Source organism: Sparus aurata, chromosome 18 (assembly GCF_900880675.1).
Source record: "Sparus aurata chromosome 18, fSpaAur1.1, whole genome shotgun sequence".
NCBI lineage: Eukaryota > Metazoa > Chordata > Actinopteri > Spariformes > Sparidae > Sparus > Sparus aurata.
The window spans coordinates 17,076,559-17,092,358 of record NC_044204.1 but is presented as its reverse complement, the minus strand read 5'-3'; the positions used below and the strand labels follow the sequence as shown (position 1 = coordinate 17,092,358).

Sequence of the window (15,800 nt, the reverse complement as noted above, 5' to 3'; positions counted from 1 at the left end):
GGGATTCATAAAAATCTTCAACAAAGATGTCTTTCATATTGGTGGTATTCCAAGTGTATCTCCTCCAAAGGGTGTCATGTAGCCAAGACAAGGCTGTCAGAATAATCCCAGGAGGCCTGACCCTCCAAATGGCAAACTCATCTGACAAATGAGTGGGAAATGCTCTGTAATCAAAGACCAATCACATAATTGCTCTATTTTGCCACTAGCTCAACCATCTCCTGTGAGATTAGTCGTTCAGAGGAGAAACCCGATATGCTGGGAAGTTAAACAGATGTTCTGAAAAACAAACTCATCTCCTCAGAACAAGAACACATCACCAAAATAATATGTTCTAATTTGGGAGCGCTGACTACAGATATGTTTCTCGGCGAGGGAACAAACTTGGCCAGATTTTTACACAATGAAAGCATTAATGTGGTGTTACAGCAAAGTTCTCATTAAAGGAGACGTTTTATGCTCTTTTTTTCCCTTTTCCTTCAGTGTGTTATAAAGCTTTTCATGTACGTAAAGGTCTTGAAAGTTAAAAAGCCTAAAGTCTCCACCAACAGAAGCTCCTCTCTCCCACAGAAAACACTGCTCCGGAAACACCTCGTCAGTAGTTGCGCCTTTAATTCTGCGACTTCCTGACATCACTATGTCACCATGTCACACATTTGCATAATTTGTGCCTATATTCACTCAAGAAGTGACGCTAACTGGAAACTGGAAACACGACAGAGCCAACCGTAGATACAGTGTGCGGTGCCAGCGATGCTGGCTCAGGCGTGTGTGAGCTGACCAATCAGAGCAGAGGGGGGGGTTAAAGAGAAAGGAGCTAAAACAGATCATCTTAGAGTGAGAAAACTGTTCTGTGTGTAAACCTGTTCTTGTGGCAGTCCAAAATAAAATAATGAACCTGAAAATGGGCATAACATGTTTCCTTTGAGAGACTTGTCTGACATGTCAATGTACGCTTGTCGTTATCAGCTTTAACATACACAGGGCACCGCACACAGACAGGATCTCACACTGGAATTTGTAACACAGTGTAAGCATGCACAGAAATGTCCATGGCTCCTCACAGTCCTGCTCTGTTTAAAGATTCCAAGTCGAGAAGCAATAACCGAAGGAGAAAGCCATTTCTCTTCATCCATTTATAGTGCACAGTTCACTTGAAACTTGGCTATAGCTCAGTCATGACATCAGCTGCTTTAGGCGTGAGAAAACGTTGTTTTATAAGCCGAGGCAACCGGCTCAGAGATTTTTTTCCCTTATGGTGTTTAGTTTAGCTTCACAGAGGCACAAAGGCAGGAGTCTCCCTGCCAGACTGTCCATGTATCTGCTGATACTGTGATCAACACTGACAACGTGAGAAATGACACATTTCCGCTGCGTGGCTGCATTTCACAGGACCATCGTCACGGAGCACTTAGGAGCCAAGGAATGAAACATCGGGGGGATTAAAGTTGGAAGGAACTGGACTCTGTGGAGGGGTCCCATGTTCCCCTCACTGTTGGAGAGTGTAGCCCCCTATATTTTATGACACAGTCTCGCATGCTGTAGGCTGGGACTGATTCTTGGTTAGAAAGTGGGTCAGGACAAGCTGGAAGAACCATTGATTGTGTTCACTGTTTGAGCCAAAGGAGAATAATGTTCATTCAAATGGAAAACGTGTGCAGGATAAAAGAGCCTCGTAGGACTTGTAAAGACCCGTATGTGAGTGACCCGTGTCCTGAATGTAGAGCTGAATGCACATAAAGGACAATAATGTCCACATTCTTCAGCATGCAGCTCTGAACATAGCGTACATGATGCTCAAACACTGAGACGACATCATGAGACTGAAATAGTGCAGTTTTTAATCAGCGTGGCACTCTCCTGGTCCATTTCCAGGAACATTACACATACTATCTCATTGTTGGCCTCTCCTCATACCAGGGCTTTCCACTAACACACAGACTAGCCAGCCGGGGGGGGGGGGGGGTAGTACGATCTTATACACTGGTCTAATGTTACATTATTAATATTATTATTACATTATTATTATTATTATTAGCCTAAGTGTGCCTGCAGAACAGGCAGCCTATATTAATTTCTCAGACATTTGCTCTATTATTATTATTATTATTATTATTATTATTATTATGATCAGCATCAATATCTACTCTATATATTATATTATTATTATTATTACAAAATATCGCATCTTCTTTTATTCATTAGTGTAACTAAGTATGCCAGACGCTAATGCACCAATAAAAACTGTGATTTGCGCACTGAAAATAATGAATAATAGGCTATACAAGCTCACATAATATTGCATCATGAGGCGTTCTGGGCTTGTAAATATCTTATTGTCGGTGCATGACACCTTCACAGTCTGCAGTGGTGGCTACACAATTAAACACTCAGTGAACGTTTCTCCCTTAGCAACTAATGAAAATACACTCTTAGAGTCCGTTTGGTTTCATTTGTACAACCGACAGTGTTTTTTGATGCCAGCACGTGTCGCAGGTATTGCTAAATGGACGCTGGAAGAGAAGAGTGGATTACCGGTGATAAAATAAACGTATTATTGTGAGCCCTGCTTCTCGCCTACGACGGCTGACACACTGACTCCGCTAAGTGCGCGCGCACACACACCGCGTGTCGGGGCCGCGGATGAGTTTCTCTCCCTTGTGATCAATGAAGTCGGCGATGATCGGAGTAATTTGTGATTATTATCAGTACAAGCACAGCGAATCACAATTTTAATGAGTGCGGTTCAGTTTGACACTATTGTCAGTCTGTTAGAAAAACATTTAACTTTATTAAAATCGAAAAATAATAGTCATTAAAGTAGCCGGCTGGAGTTAACTGTGTAGTCGGCTATATGGCCGGCAGCCGGCGCTTGTGGAAAGCACTGCCTCATACACACCACATATAAACAGGGCAGATGAAAGTAATTATCTGTGAGTTGTGGCCTGCTCTCTCATATCAGACGGTTAATTAGTCCATTTGCTTTTAGCCCTGCAACATCCAGAACTGGTGGTCTTTCAACAGGCTGGGAGGCGGAGACCTTGTAAAACTGCTTTTAACTAAACAACATCACTTTCTCCAGTGCCCTCAGAGGTTGTTTACAACATGCCGGCTCAGAACAGCGACGACCATGAAATACTGCGTGTAGTCAATAAACGTTTAGAGGGATTTTAAAGCAAGTTAAGAGTTCTGCCTTACATCAGTCGACTGAAGCGGCAGGTATGTTTTAGCCATGCTTTTCTCTATGGATGGCTATGTCAGTCAGTCTGTACATCACTCTCATACTTTGAATACTGGATTACAATGACACTTTGCATCGAGATTCATGGCGCCCTGAGGATAAAACCCAATGACTTAAAATTTTCCACTGATCCAATAAAAATATTCTACATTTACTAGATGGAATTCACTCATCGATCCAGATGATGTAAACTAATAACTTAAGCAATATCCTGACTTTTCATCATCATTCAAGGTCCTCAGAGGATGAATCATACTATAGTTGGTGATCCTCTGCCTTTAACTCTCATACCAGGTTGACCTTTTTTTTTGTTTTTAGTGAAATGGTAATAATGGAGGGAGTAATAATAATTCAACAATTATTGGATGAATTTATATCAATTTTGCAAACTTGTTCCCCTCAGGATGTATTGTAATAACTTTGGTGATCCATTATCATTTCACTTTACAGCCTCATCAGGTAGAAATGTCAGTGTATCAAATAATTTACCGACCATCAGCTTCGGCCTTACTGTGTTTAGTGCTAATTAGCAAATATTAGCTTATGCTTAAAAATAAGATGGTGAAAGTTTTAATTGAAATTGTAATTGTTGATGATGACAAGCACTGACTAACCATGCAGTCGTTCATACAGAGCATTCATTATGTATGACAGGCCAACATGCTGAACTAAGAGGGTAAACATGGTAAACACAGTGCCTGCTTAGCATGTTAGAATCTCGTTGTACACTTGTGCAATGACAATAAAAGGATTCTGATTCTGATGTTAGTATCATCACTGAGGGCATGTTAGCATGCTGACGTTAGCATTTAGCTGTGTGCCTAAGTGTAGCCTCACAATGCAGCTTGTATGGCTATAGAGTCTCAGTCTTGTTCTTACATTAACGTGGAAACAACATGTTTGTTTCTAAGATGTTTGCAAATTTCAAAATAGATATACAAGTGGTTGGACAAAATATCAGGGACAGTTTACAGTATGATGAAAGCTGATACATAAACATAAACATCAGAAGTGAAGTTGAGTGAGCTCTCTCAGGCACAGGAAAACTTTTACTTCGTGAACTCCACACGGGGAGTTTTTATTGCAAGACTATTGTATTATATTGCATCATATTGTGAGGCGTTCCTGTTATTCTGTGCACCCCAGTATGGTGATGATTTATAGTAAAAATATTTGTGTAATCTGACTTCTGCAGGAATGGCTATGAGCCATACAAAGTTTTACTTCACATGAAAAATGCAATCAAGTGCAGTCAGTCTTTTGTCAGATGTTTATCCAGCCCATTGATGTCGAGATCTAAAGCGAAGTCGGAGTTCAAGCAGAAATGTGCTTTTCTCTGCTGTAAGGTCATCAGATATAGGATTAAAAGCTCCCATGAGCATCGTCAGTCTTCATAAATATCAGGCATTAATGTAAACAGAATCAAAAGCCTATAAATGTCCACATGTGTACCATGTCATCAGTGCAACAAGGGAGCCAATGAGGGAAGAGTGTTAAGTTACGGGGAGCATCTGATCTGATCACACACACCGAACGAACACACACATCGCCTCCATGTTTCTGAGGGATTGTCGGAATGAGCTCAGTCATTTCACGTAACTGCATTTTCCTGCAAAATCTCATCAAAAGCCTATCAGGAACCCGATCCACATTGTAAACAGTCTGCAGTGCAGCAGCAGCTCTGCTTGTAATCATATGGATACAAATGTGTGTTCCTGTCAGAACAGGAAGTTTCGAAAGGCTTATTACATTAGAGTGCATGTGTGTACATGTCCTGTGTTTTTAGGATTAAACCATGATTCCGGTTTATTACAACTTGAGTTTATGTTTGAATTCTTGGCCATCGTTCCTATTTGTGTTATAACATCATACTTAACAAGTTAACCTGCTGAGTTCTGGGAACGTCACAAAGCTGCTGAAAAAGTTGTCAGAAGGGGCAAGAAACACATTCGTCAGACTATCAAACAGATTTTAAGCAAAGTTCCAGGGTTGGCCCAATTTATCCGTCCTGGTTCAACTTTGACCAAACATACAAACCAAAGACGTTATCATCTGCAGCTTTCTCAAGCAGCGAGGCATTTTTCTGACATTTACACTCACTTTTGGTTTTCCCACAAAATAAAGCGGTTTGGATAATGTCCTTGCCCTTTGTTTTAGCGACATTGGCAGGAAAAATGGTTTCTTAAAGAGGAGCAAAGATGGCCAAAACTATCAAAAATAAGACTTGCATTTTTATATAGTGAACCTTTTAAACCTCCATTAAACATTAGAGTCAAATCCAGGATGAATCATTCGAGGGGTTTTGAAGAGGGAAGAGGTTAAGGAAACACCTCACCCTCCTGTTCAAGTATTGCTGCCCTCCCTTTCAGCAGGACTAAGCGCGAATGAGGTAATACAGCAAAAGCAATTGAGAAAATTACAGCGCCTCCAACCACAACCCGCTGTATTTTTCTTGAGGGTCTCTGGTTGTCAGAGGGGGAGTGGAGGAAGGTCCCCAGTCGCTGCTCGGATCTCCCAGGTTGTTTAAACAGGAGAGAAGGATTGTAATCCACCGTGACAGGCCTGAAACACTCTGAGGCTCAAACCCATATACATGCAGACAAAAAACACACACGCACATAGACTTTTCAGCTGGAAGATGATGTGTGTGTGTGTGTGTGTGTGTGTGTGTCTGTGTAGGGGGAGGTGGTAGTTGGTCAATCCGACGTGTTGACAGCTACAAGTGCAACCACCAGGAACCAGGAAACACAGACAGATCTGTGGGCTGATACATCCACAGGCAGAGGCTGACTTTGAGCCTACATGCAAGAAACTCTGCACTCTGTCAGCCCACTCCAAAAGGTGGTTTCCATGGCGACTGCAGCGCCGAAAAAGGGGGTTTGGGCCTTGATGACAGCTGGGGCCTACTGTGTGGATGGAGGACATAATTCCCATCCGTCACAACAACCCCCATCACCCTCAGAACATGTGTCCTTGCCTGGTCAGATTGTGCCTAATAAGATTTCTTTTTTCTCTCTCTCTTTTGAACAGATGAGAGACAAAACAAAATGTCTGCTCTGAAGTTTACTGTGTCTACAAAGAGCAAGGCACTGACATCACCTTGAACACAGCACAGAGCATCTTCATTTCACATCTTAACCTGTCTTGTGCTGACCCCCGCAGGAGCCGCAGAGCGAGACCTGCAGTAGTTCAGAGATCAATGTCCAATCGTGACCAGAGAGGCAGAATTAATGGGTAAGGTAAACCCTCAGGCCTCCACAGAGGAGAGGACCACTTGTGTGCACAGAGGAACTGCTTATTGAAAGTGATAACTCAAAAGAACTCTCAGGGACATAATGACGGAAACCTGGACGGCACATGCACGCAGCTCACCTGGTTGATGTGCTTGAGTTTGTCTATGATCTGGCTGATGACCGGCTCAGGAGGCTTGTTGCTTCGAGACTCGGAGCCAGGGTGCGACCGTTTCAGGCCGGGCCCAGCAAACCTGACAGCACAGGAAGGAAACATGAAATCAGTTCTCATTTTTAAGACTGTTCAGAGGATATTCACTATTTAGAGACCTCAACATGAGTGGAAGACATGATGAGCTGACCATCACTCCAGCCCTCCAAACAAGGTGTTTATCACCATCTAGTGTTGATGAGGTGAATGACAGCTCTTCTGGTTTTTAGTTTAGGGGCAGATCTGCAGAGCTGGAAAAACCATTTGTAACTTGACTCTAACAGAAGGACTAACTTCTCCCTCGTTGAAGACTTCACGTCTATAAATTTAAACAGGACACAGTAATGTTTGAAGAATATTCTTTATATTTCTAATAAAACCTTTGGGGACTGCATACTTCTTAGAAAGACACTATCATTATGACTAAAATGTTTCAGCATCAACCTTTAGTGGGATATGGACCACGGCTGCAACTAAAGATTATTTTCAATGCTCAATCAATCTGTCAGTTATTTCATCGGCTAGTTGTTTGGTCCATAAAATGTCAGAAAATTGTGAAAAATGTTAATCAGGGTTTCCAAATGGCTTTCTCGTATATCTTGTTTTGTCCACAACCCAAAGGCATTCGCTTTGCTGTCATAGACGAGTAAAGAAAGCAGTAAATATTCACATTTAAAGGTGCAAATGTAGTTTTGGAAAGTGAATTCAAATTCAGAAAGGTAACATTTACTACTATTAAAAGGTGCACTATGGGGTATTGGGAAAGAAATTTGAATTAGAGGAGAATGATCTTTAGTGACTAATGTGTTATGCCAAAACAAAAGCATCTTTGTTTTCATGATTGCATAAACTGAATAAACCAACTGACTCTGAAAGACAATACAATTTACTTGTGTTTCTAGTTTCTATTTTCAAACAGTGCTCTGGAGACCTTATTTTCCTCTAAGAACAGCTTGTTTATTCAGTTATGGAAAAAAATTAAATATGTCTGAGTTTGTATTATGACCTCATTAATATTGGAAATGTAAAAATTCTAAGTTTGAATTTCTTCTCCAAAACTACATAGCGCCCCTTTAAAAAGTCAAAGAATATTTATTTGATATAGTGTGCTTACATAACTGAATAAACAAGCTGTTATCAGAGGAAAATAAGGTCCCAAGAACATAAGAGAGCTAGAAAGCCGGAAATATGGCAGGGTCCGCCAAATATATACAAAGTGAAACTGAATTCAAATAATTTTGTTGTCATTCGTTTAATCGTTGACAACTAATTCAGATAAATCACTGCAACTCTAACTCTATCCCAACTAAACGTACTCAGCCTGAGGCATAAAAATAAAATGAAACCCATGGACACACCATGAGTCAAAAACATCCTCAAAGGACTTTAACCATTACACAAAATCTGCCTGATAATTAATTCCGAGCACATTAAACTGGCCAATTAGAGGCTTTTAATCATATCTGCTCTTAATGAGAGGACATTAGCGGAGATGTACTCTTGTCCTGCTTTAGCGCCGAGAGTATATTTAGGCACCACGATCAGCCTACAGGCAGGTGCTTACATGTCTCCGTGTTAACTGAGGAAACACAGCTCTGTTGACTCTTGTGGATGTTATCAGGAGGAGGAGCTGGTGAGTCTCAAACTTTCCTGCAGGTGTTGCTCCGCTCTTGGCAGTGCCAGGAATTAACTCCTTCCGAGAAGACTAACTCACTCCCGCAAGCCCGCTAAGATAAACTAGAGCCAAGACTGACAACATATCTTCCCCTGGAAATCACGGTGGATATGAACGCTGGCAAGGGCAGGGGGCGTATCTCAGCGTAAATGTCATCTGCTATATTGCGGCAGATATTGGGAAGACTAAGGAAAAATGGGCCAGAGCAGGGGGAAAATGAGAAAAAGTTTGAGCCTTGTGCGACATTGTGTGTGTAAAGCATGAGGTCATACTCTGTTCTCATCTCTGTGAGCATACACACACACATACCCAGCACACACACTCCCACCTTTCACCTGCTGTCTCCATTCATCAGTCTTCTCCCCGAAGTCAGACTTTTCATTAAATTCAAATTACATTTCCCCAGTTATTTATTCTTCTTATTAGCTATGATCTCACCCCCTCTCTGCTGCTAATTATCACATTAATAATGGAGAGAGATGTGTGATCCATTTAGCCAAGGAAAAGAGAAAATATGGGTCGGGGAGGGAGGATTAGGGGAGGGAGATTTGGAGTGAAGATAAGGAGCCGAGACAGGTTAGTGTTTCATGTGAGAGATGCCGGTCAGAGACATAATTCAGCCGTTAAAACGGTTTCTCGCTGCTGATAGTCTCAGTTGTCGACTCTCAGCTTCTTATCTGATAGTTCCTATGTTATTGTTTGCAGCTATAAGAGCCGATCGGATTCCGTTAACTCTGCTGATAACCTAATCTAATCCAACGCCAATTACTATGCTATTAGGTCCAGTGTGAATGAGACGCCTCTCACATCAGAATAAACAACAAAAGGAGAGTAGACGAGGGAGTGCAGGTGTTGAAGGGATACATTATGGAGTCTGACGCTTTTCACACCACCCAATCACACTCACAGTCCCTTGGTGTGTAAACAGTGTGGTTGCTGCTGTTGGTACACTTCCTCTGGCTGAATGTCATGTCGAGGAAAACAGAATGAAATTTAGATGGTATCGTACAAAGAGCTGTGAGGGACTGTTGGGAAATTATTAGGGTGGCGAGACCTAATAACTTTTTATCTTCTGGGCTAATAATGTTTTCTTTGAACCCTTGTCTTGACAACAGATAGCCATGCCAGGGGCCTGGCTGTGGGGAAGCCTATCTACCTTGTTGTCCAGACTGAAATATCTCAACTACAACAGGATGGACTGCCATGAAAGTGCAGATATCCACAGTGCGCATATGATGCATGCTACTGGCTCTGGTGATAGTCTGACTTCTCCTGTTGTGCCACCCCGAGGCTCACAATTTTTTTTTGTGAAATGTTTGAATAACTACTGAATGGATTGTCAGGAAATTAGCTAAAGACATTCAGGATGACCACACGGCGGCATTATATTGATGTCTTTACTGAGGTATTGTGGGATCTCTGTGTAAAAGTGGTTACTGTCGCCATATTAGCATGCTGACATTAGCATTTAGCTCAAGGCAAAGCTGCGCGGCCTTACAGAGCTGCTAGGATCAACATCAACAAGGTAAACTTCATAGCTAGCTATGTTTTAATGGCTAATTTCACTTCAGGTGAAAATTTGCCTTTTGGTTAACACTGGCACATTTATACTGATGTTGATCGATGTGTATGTCCTAAAAATACACATTAATAAAACTCTTATTAAGAGACAAAACTGCTGTCATGTGCATACTGCAAAGGTCACGTTTATGAACCATGGTGCAAGTGAGAGTTGTTTTTTTGTTGTCACCTTTTATGTGACGATCAACTGAAGGCTAGTTACATTATCTCTTATCTCTTTTCTGACTTCCTCTGCCCGTTCATGTACAGTCCCTAAATGTGACGCTTGCAGCTGACACAGCATCTTATCTTTCATCGCTTATCACACATGCAAGAGTTTACACTGTCATTAGATCCAAAAGAGCAATAGAAATGTAATGTTTGGAGCTGACACGTTCGCATCTGTTATCACAGTAATCGCTGTAACGCTCTTTGATGTGGTGAAAAGTGCTGCTCCTCTGATCTCGGCTCCAGGTGGGATGGTAAACACGCCTGATAAAAAGCCCCTAATTTAGGTCTAAAGATCAGTCCTCAAGTATCGGAGACATTCAGTACCCAAGCCCTCAAGCCCCCCCCCCCCGCCTCCAACACCCATCCAATCTAAATTTATCTGCATGAAACAATATGAGAATGAATGCCAGGTTTGGCTCTGGAAAAGGTCCTATCTGAGAGGATAATGGAAGCTGATCCAGGACAAATCACGAGTGAAAATGTACCCGGGGTTAATTTGCAGACATATGCCCTCGCAGATGACACAGAGAATTGCTTGCCGGGAGACATTGTAATCTCTCCATCATTTCGTCTCCTTTCCAGCCTCGCTGCACCTTCCTATCGCACTGTTTGGTCCAGCTTGTAATCATCCCCTCAGGACAGCTTTGCCCCCATGCCAACCTGATGTCTCCTCCACAGATTGAGGTTCTTTTCTATTTTTGTGATGGACTCTCTTCTAGCAGTTTGATGAAGCTCAGAGTTTATTCTCCGTCCTCCGCGGGAACAAGAGGTAGCCTCCACGCCAGAGATGTGTGCCTCCACATTGATTAAATTCTACACATAATTTACAAAGCAGAAAAGAAAAAAAGAATGATATCCATAACTATCTCAGCCAAATTGAAATTGGGGCTGGCTGGCGGCACCAGGCGGATGAGAAGAAGTTATGATGTGTGGAGCCAACAGACAGGGGTGAAGTGAAATACGGCGGAAACCAAATGAGGTTCTGCACGGTGCACGGAAGATGTTGGATGAAGGAGGAGAGAACGATCGAAACAGCAATTAACTTGGCGAGAAGAAGGTGACAGCACGCCTGACATTAATAACATCCCATAGAGCCAGAGTAAAGATTTACACTCACACTCGGTGGGAGAGGGGGGCCCTCATGTGAAGCTCATCAGCTCTGGGCAAACTTACCCTTCAACTCACCTCCACTCGGCAAGATGTGCTGGAAATTCCGGAATCAAAGCAGACTATTTGTGTAACTGATCATTTATAAAGCCGATAAATCAGAGCAGGAGTGCCCTGCAGGCAGCGCTGGAGTGCAAGTAAATCTGCAGGTGCATTTACTTAGAGTCTGTTTTAGAGGCACATGAGGACCTGACTCACCTGTCTGTCATCTCCTGCCCGTTCCAGCAGAGGGAGTGGTTTGCTGGAGCAGGCTCGCGGCTGCATAGCGCCTCCCCAAGACCACTGTAGAAGGAGCTGAAGCCCTTCAGGTTGAATATGAACTCCCTGAAGTATGCAAAGACAGGAAATGAAACAGAGGATAAAATAATCTAAACATGACTTCGAAAACATCAGCAGAGGAGGAGAGCAGAGAGATAAACTGTCCTGCAGTGAGAGAAACAGGCAGAGACAGAATACGAGAGGGGATTTAGCTTGATGAGACAAGTCAATGAGACCCCCCTTGAGAGAGAGAGAAAGAGTAAAAGAGGCAAGAATAAGCAGTGTCTCTATTCCTAATTGACATTAATCTGGCCATTGTGCTGCTGAGGTCAGCAGCCCCGCTGGGCATTATTACACTGTTCATTTAAGCCTGTTATTGCATCAGGAGTGTTAAAAACACTAGAATGGAGAAGGACTGAGTGCCAAAAGGAAACAGGAGAAAATCTGTCCCCAGTATCAGGGACAAGATCTGTACGCGGGACATATATTGATGCAGAGCGAGTGCTGCTTCATCAGCTGGAGGTGGTCTCAGTCCTGATTTCCTCACCTGCGGAGACCGGCCAGAGTCTCATCAGAGTCCGAGGACAGGGCCTGGGTGTTGAGGGCTGAAGAGGCAGCGGGAGGCTGGGGAGGAGATCCGATGGAGCGAGAGGCACGGGCAGGAGGAGTGCTTCCACACATCCCGCTCACCTGCAGAGGAGACGGGGGAGAAAATGAGACATCAGGATCAAGTGAGCGAATTCAGCGGCCCGAACCGTTTCACCCCACTTATGTTTCATTGCCTGTTTCAAACCTGTTTATTCAAACTCTTAATAGCAGTGACTGTGCAGACAGGAGGAACCTGTCGGCAACCAAGCTGCCGGCCGTACTCAGCTGAGCCCCTCCGCAAATTGTCATCTGTTTGGGTTTGTTTATTTTTGGGAGGGATGAAAGCGGGGGGATTTGCATAACAAACAAGTCATTGTATCCTGTGCCAGCCTTTTCCGCCTTGCTCGAATTTGTAATCATAACACTCCAAAAAAACGTGAGCGTGAAAATAAGGCCTCTCGTTTGCAGCTTCTTTCCCCCGTATAAACGCCATTGTGTTTCCACACGGGACAGCATAACAATAATAAATAAGAAGTCCCTCTCTGTCTCCCAGAGATAATGGACCTGGCACATTCTTTTCAGGTGCAATAAAAATGCAAATGGCTGGTAATGTTTAGCTTGTGGTTTAATGATTTGCCGGTGGTTTAATTTCCCCGGGGGATACAGGCCGAGGCTTAATTCTGCCATGTAATGTTAACAGCTAATTGTGCCCAGCTCCCCTTTAAGTGAATAGGCTGGCACCACTGCTGCTGAATGCTGATGTGACCAGATAGAGAGGAGTCGGACATCTTCATCTGGTGGCGACCGAGGCCACATATACACAAATGCGCACACATCTGCATGCGCACACACACACGCCAAATCCCGTGCATAAACAAAAAAGGAATCATTTCATGCAATTACTCTTTGGAACAGAATGCACCTAAGCCCATTAACATGATGAACACGCACTCCTACATAATATGCACACACGATATACAAACACACACACACACACACACACACCTGTTTATTGAATGCATGCTGACACACAGAAATGCTGATTTGCTGTAAGACAGAATCATCAGGGTTAATCAATACAGCCTTGTCATCCAAGGATACGCACACACACACACACACACACACACACACACAAACGTTCCTGATAGTCACAGATGGTTGAGTTCTCTTGCACCAGGCATTCACTAATGCCCAGCATCCCTGGCTGGCCATCTCTACTAATACTCCCCTACAGTGTACTTGGGAAAAATTACACACACATACACACACAAAGCCCATTGTCTCTGCCACCCCATTCTCTCCCTCCACATCTTCCTCTCGTGTAATTCTCTCGTTCTCCTGCGCCTGCAGCGAGTGCCGGTGCCCCCACAGGCCATGATTAATGTGATTGGAGCTGCGTTCCTCTTTTTGTTTGTGCGTTCCCGCGAAGCCGTAGGGGACTTGTGGCACAAGGGAAAGACTGATTCAGCGCAGCCGCCGCCCCAACCCCCCTTCCCGAGGATTGTTTCCGGATTCTTCAAGGAAGGGGCTCATTAGTGGGGTATTAATATCACCCAGGGCTGGACTAACACAACCAACAGGAGAGTCTGCAGATAAAGGCTGCCTCAGCGTGAGAGCTGCGAAATATCTGCACACTTTTATCTGCACCGAGCAGCCAGCATCACTGACAGGGAGGGGTGCTGACGGCCAGTAATACAACACACACACACACACACACACACACACACACACACAGATCTCACAATCCACTTGCACACCTGCATCTCAGGTTCCATATGGCACTGTGCTTGTGCAAACATGGTGTGAAGGTAAACTCGAAACAAATCAATGGCGATGGACGTGGATCCTGACAGTCTAGTGTATAATCAGGATTATACATGAATCTTGATCAGGAGGAGTTCTTAATAAGAAACCCGGAGAGATGATACTATCTGTGTTGTCATGGTGGCAGGGTGCCATGCACAGCTGTAACAACATATTGCTGAATATTTGGTGAGTAATGTTTGTGTTCAATGGGAGTCCAGGCTCAGGGGAGAGACTGAGTCAGCATTCAGCTCATCTCCTCCTCCTCCTCCTCCTCCTCCTGCTCCTCCTACTCCCGGCATCCTTGTCACCAGCATAGGCACTGACTTCTGGTGAAATGCACACACATGCCGACATCCCGCTGAAGCACTTTCAAGTTCTCTCAGTAAGAATGTCTCACTATATGTCAAAAGTAAAGTCATAGCAGACAGCTATCATGGTTATATATTTAAACAGATACTGTTCTGTCTGGGCTGGAGAAATGAGAAATATGGTGCAACAATATCTTCCAGTTTGACGTGGTGGAAACTGTTCGGAAATGTCTTGAACCATTGATTTACTAAGACAGATAATTCTGAGATATGATTCAAAATTGTGGATATTTTGAGTCAGCAAGTGCAGCTGTTCCCAACCTGGCAGCTGAACTCAAGTACAGCTTAACAGAAACCATCAGATGTGTTCAGTTTATTGTATTTTAACGTGAATGTCATGAAACTATTACTGTAGATATATATATTTTCTTCATACATCTGAACTGTCAGTTTGAGTTTAAGTTTGCACATCTTTTACTACCAGAAACAGATAATAAGTGGGTGTAGCCTCTGGGTCTGAAATGTGAAGCCAATGCAGAAACCTGGGATTTCAGGAGATCTATTAGCAAAAATGGATTTAATTAATTATAATTATCAATAATTATGTTCCACTAGTTTTTAAGCATCTGAGCATGAGCATCCCTATTGAGAGCACCACAGTAGTAACACAAAAGCAGTCACTGATTTCATAATTTGCCCAGGTGGTTTATTGTATGTGGGTGAAACTCAACAAATTAAAAAACATGTAAAACAGAGCACAACACCAGATGTAAAAAAAAAATTATTCCCCTTTGACTGGCCATTTCTAATAAAATAATCATCCTCTTTCATCTTTAATCTACACAGGCATTAAATATGTGTCCCTATTCTTCAAATGGTCCATATACTGGGGATATGATGCACTGAAATACATTGATCAAAGTCGGCTAAAACATAATCACACAGAGTGTCAGGTAACTCAGACTGTTTCAGTCTAATCTTCAAATCTCACTAATCAGCTCAGTATATAGTAAATCCACTGGTTCATGAATCTTGTCCTCACATTAATGAGATCAACAAATCCCCGAAAGTTGTAAAAAGATAATCATATGTTTATAGCTCAAGGTTGAGTTCTCCGGCAGAGTAAATTCATAATTGTCAGTTCTGAAACATACAGGTACAGTCTCTCTAAAATAGATGAGTAATCTATGCAGATCAGAGGCTGACTGAAACGAGGTATTAGCTGTTTGTGATTCAAGGTCAAGAACAAAATTATTTTACACTTCCTGTGGCAGATTCCTGGGGCATTCAGAGCTGTGAAAAGATATTAAATGATGCCTTGATGTCTTTTTGATGTCATAGACATTGATGCAGATGAATTAGTCAGATGTGCCAGACTGAAGTGGATCCATAATGTTTTAATGAGGATAATGACGAGTTGATGACTAGCTCTTTAGTTCAAAGGATGCAAAAATGTGAGATCTGGAACCATGTTATGGATGAATATATAGCACACAAACAATGATGAAACATGACAACCATAGTC

At 42.8% G+C, this 15,800-nt stretch overlaps 1 protein-coding gene across 2 annotated transcripts in view; it reads right to left on the bottom strand.

The window, feature by feature from the left end:
* gpc3 (glypican 3) overlaps positions 1-15,800 on the bottom strand; it is a 131,718-nt gene that overhangs the window by 28,709 nt on the left and 87,209 nt on the right. For both annotated transcript variants that reach the window (XM_030396890.1, XM_030396889.1), the window contains exons 4-6: positions 12,121-12,263; positions 11,514-11,639; positions 6,614-6,725 (exon numbers count right to left, since the gene is read on the bottom strand). In XM_030396890.1, the coding sequence (XP_030252750.1) occupies positions 6,614-6,725; positions 11,514-11,639; positions 12,121-12,263 (381 nt within the window). The remainder of the gene's footprint in view (positions 1-6,613; positions 6,726-11,513; positions 11,640-12,120; positions 12,264-15,800) is intronic.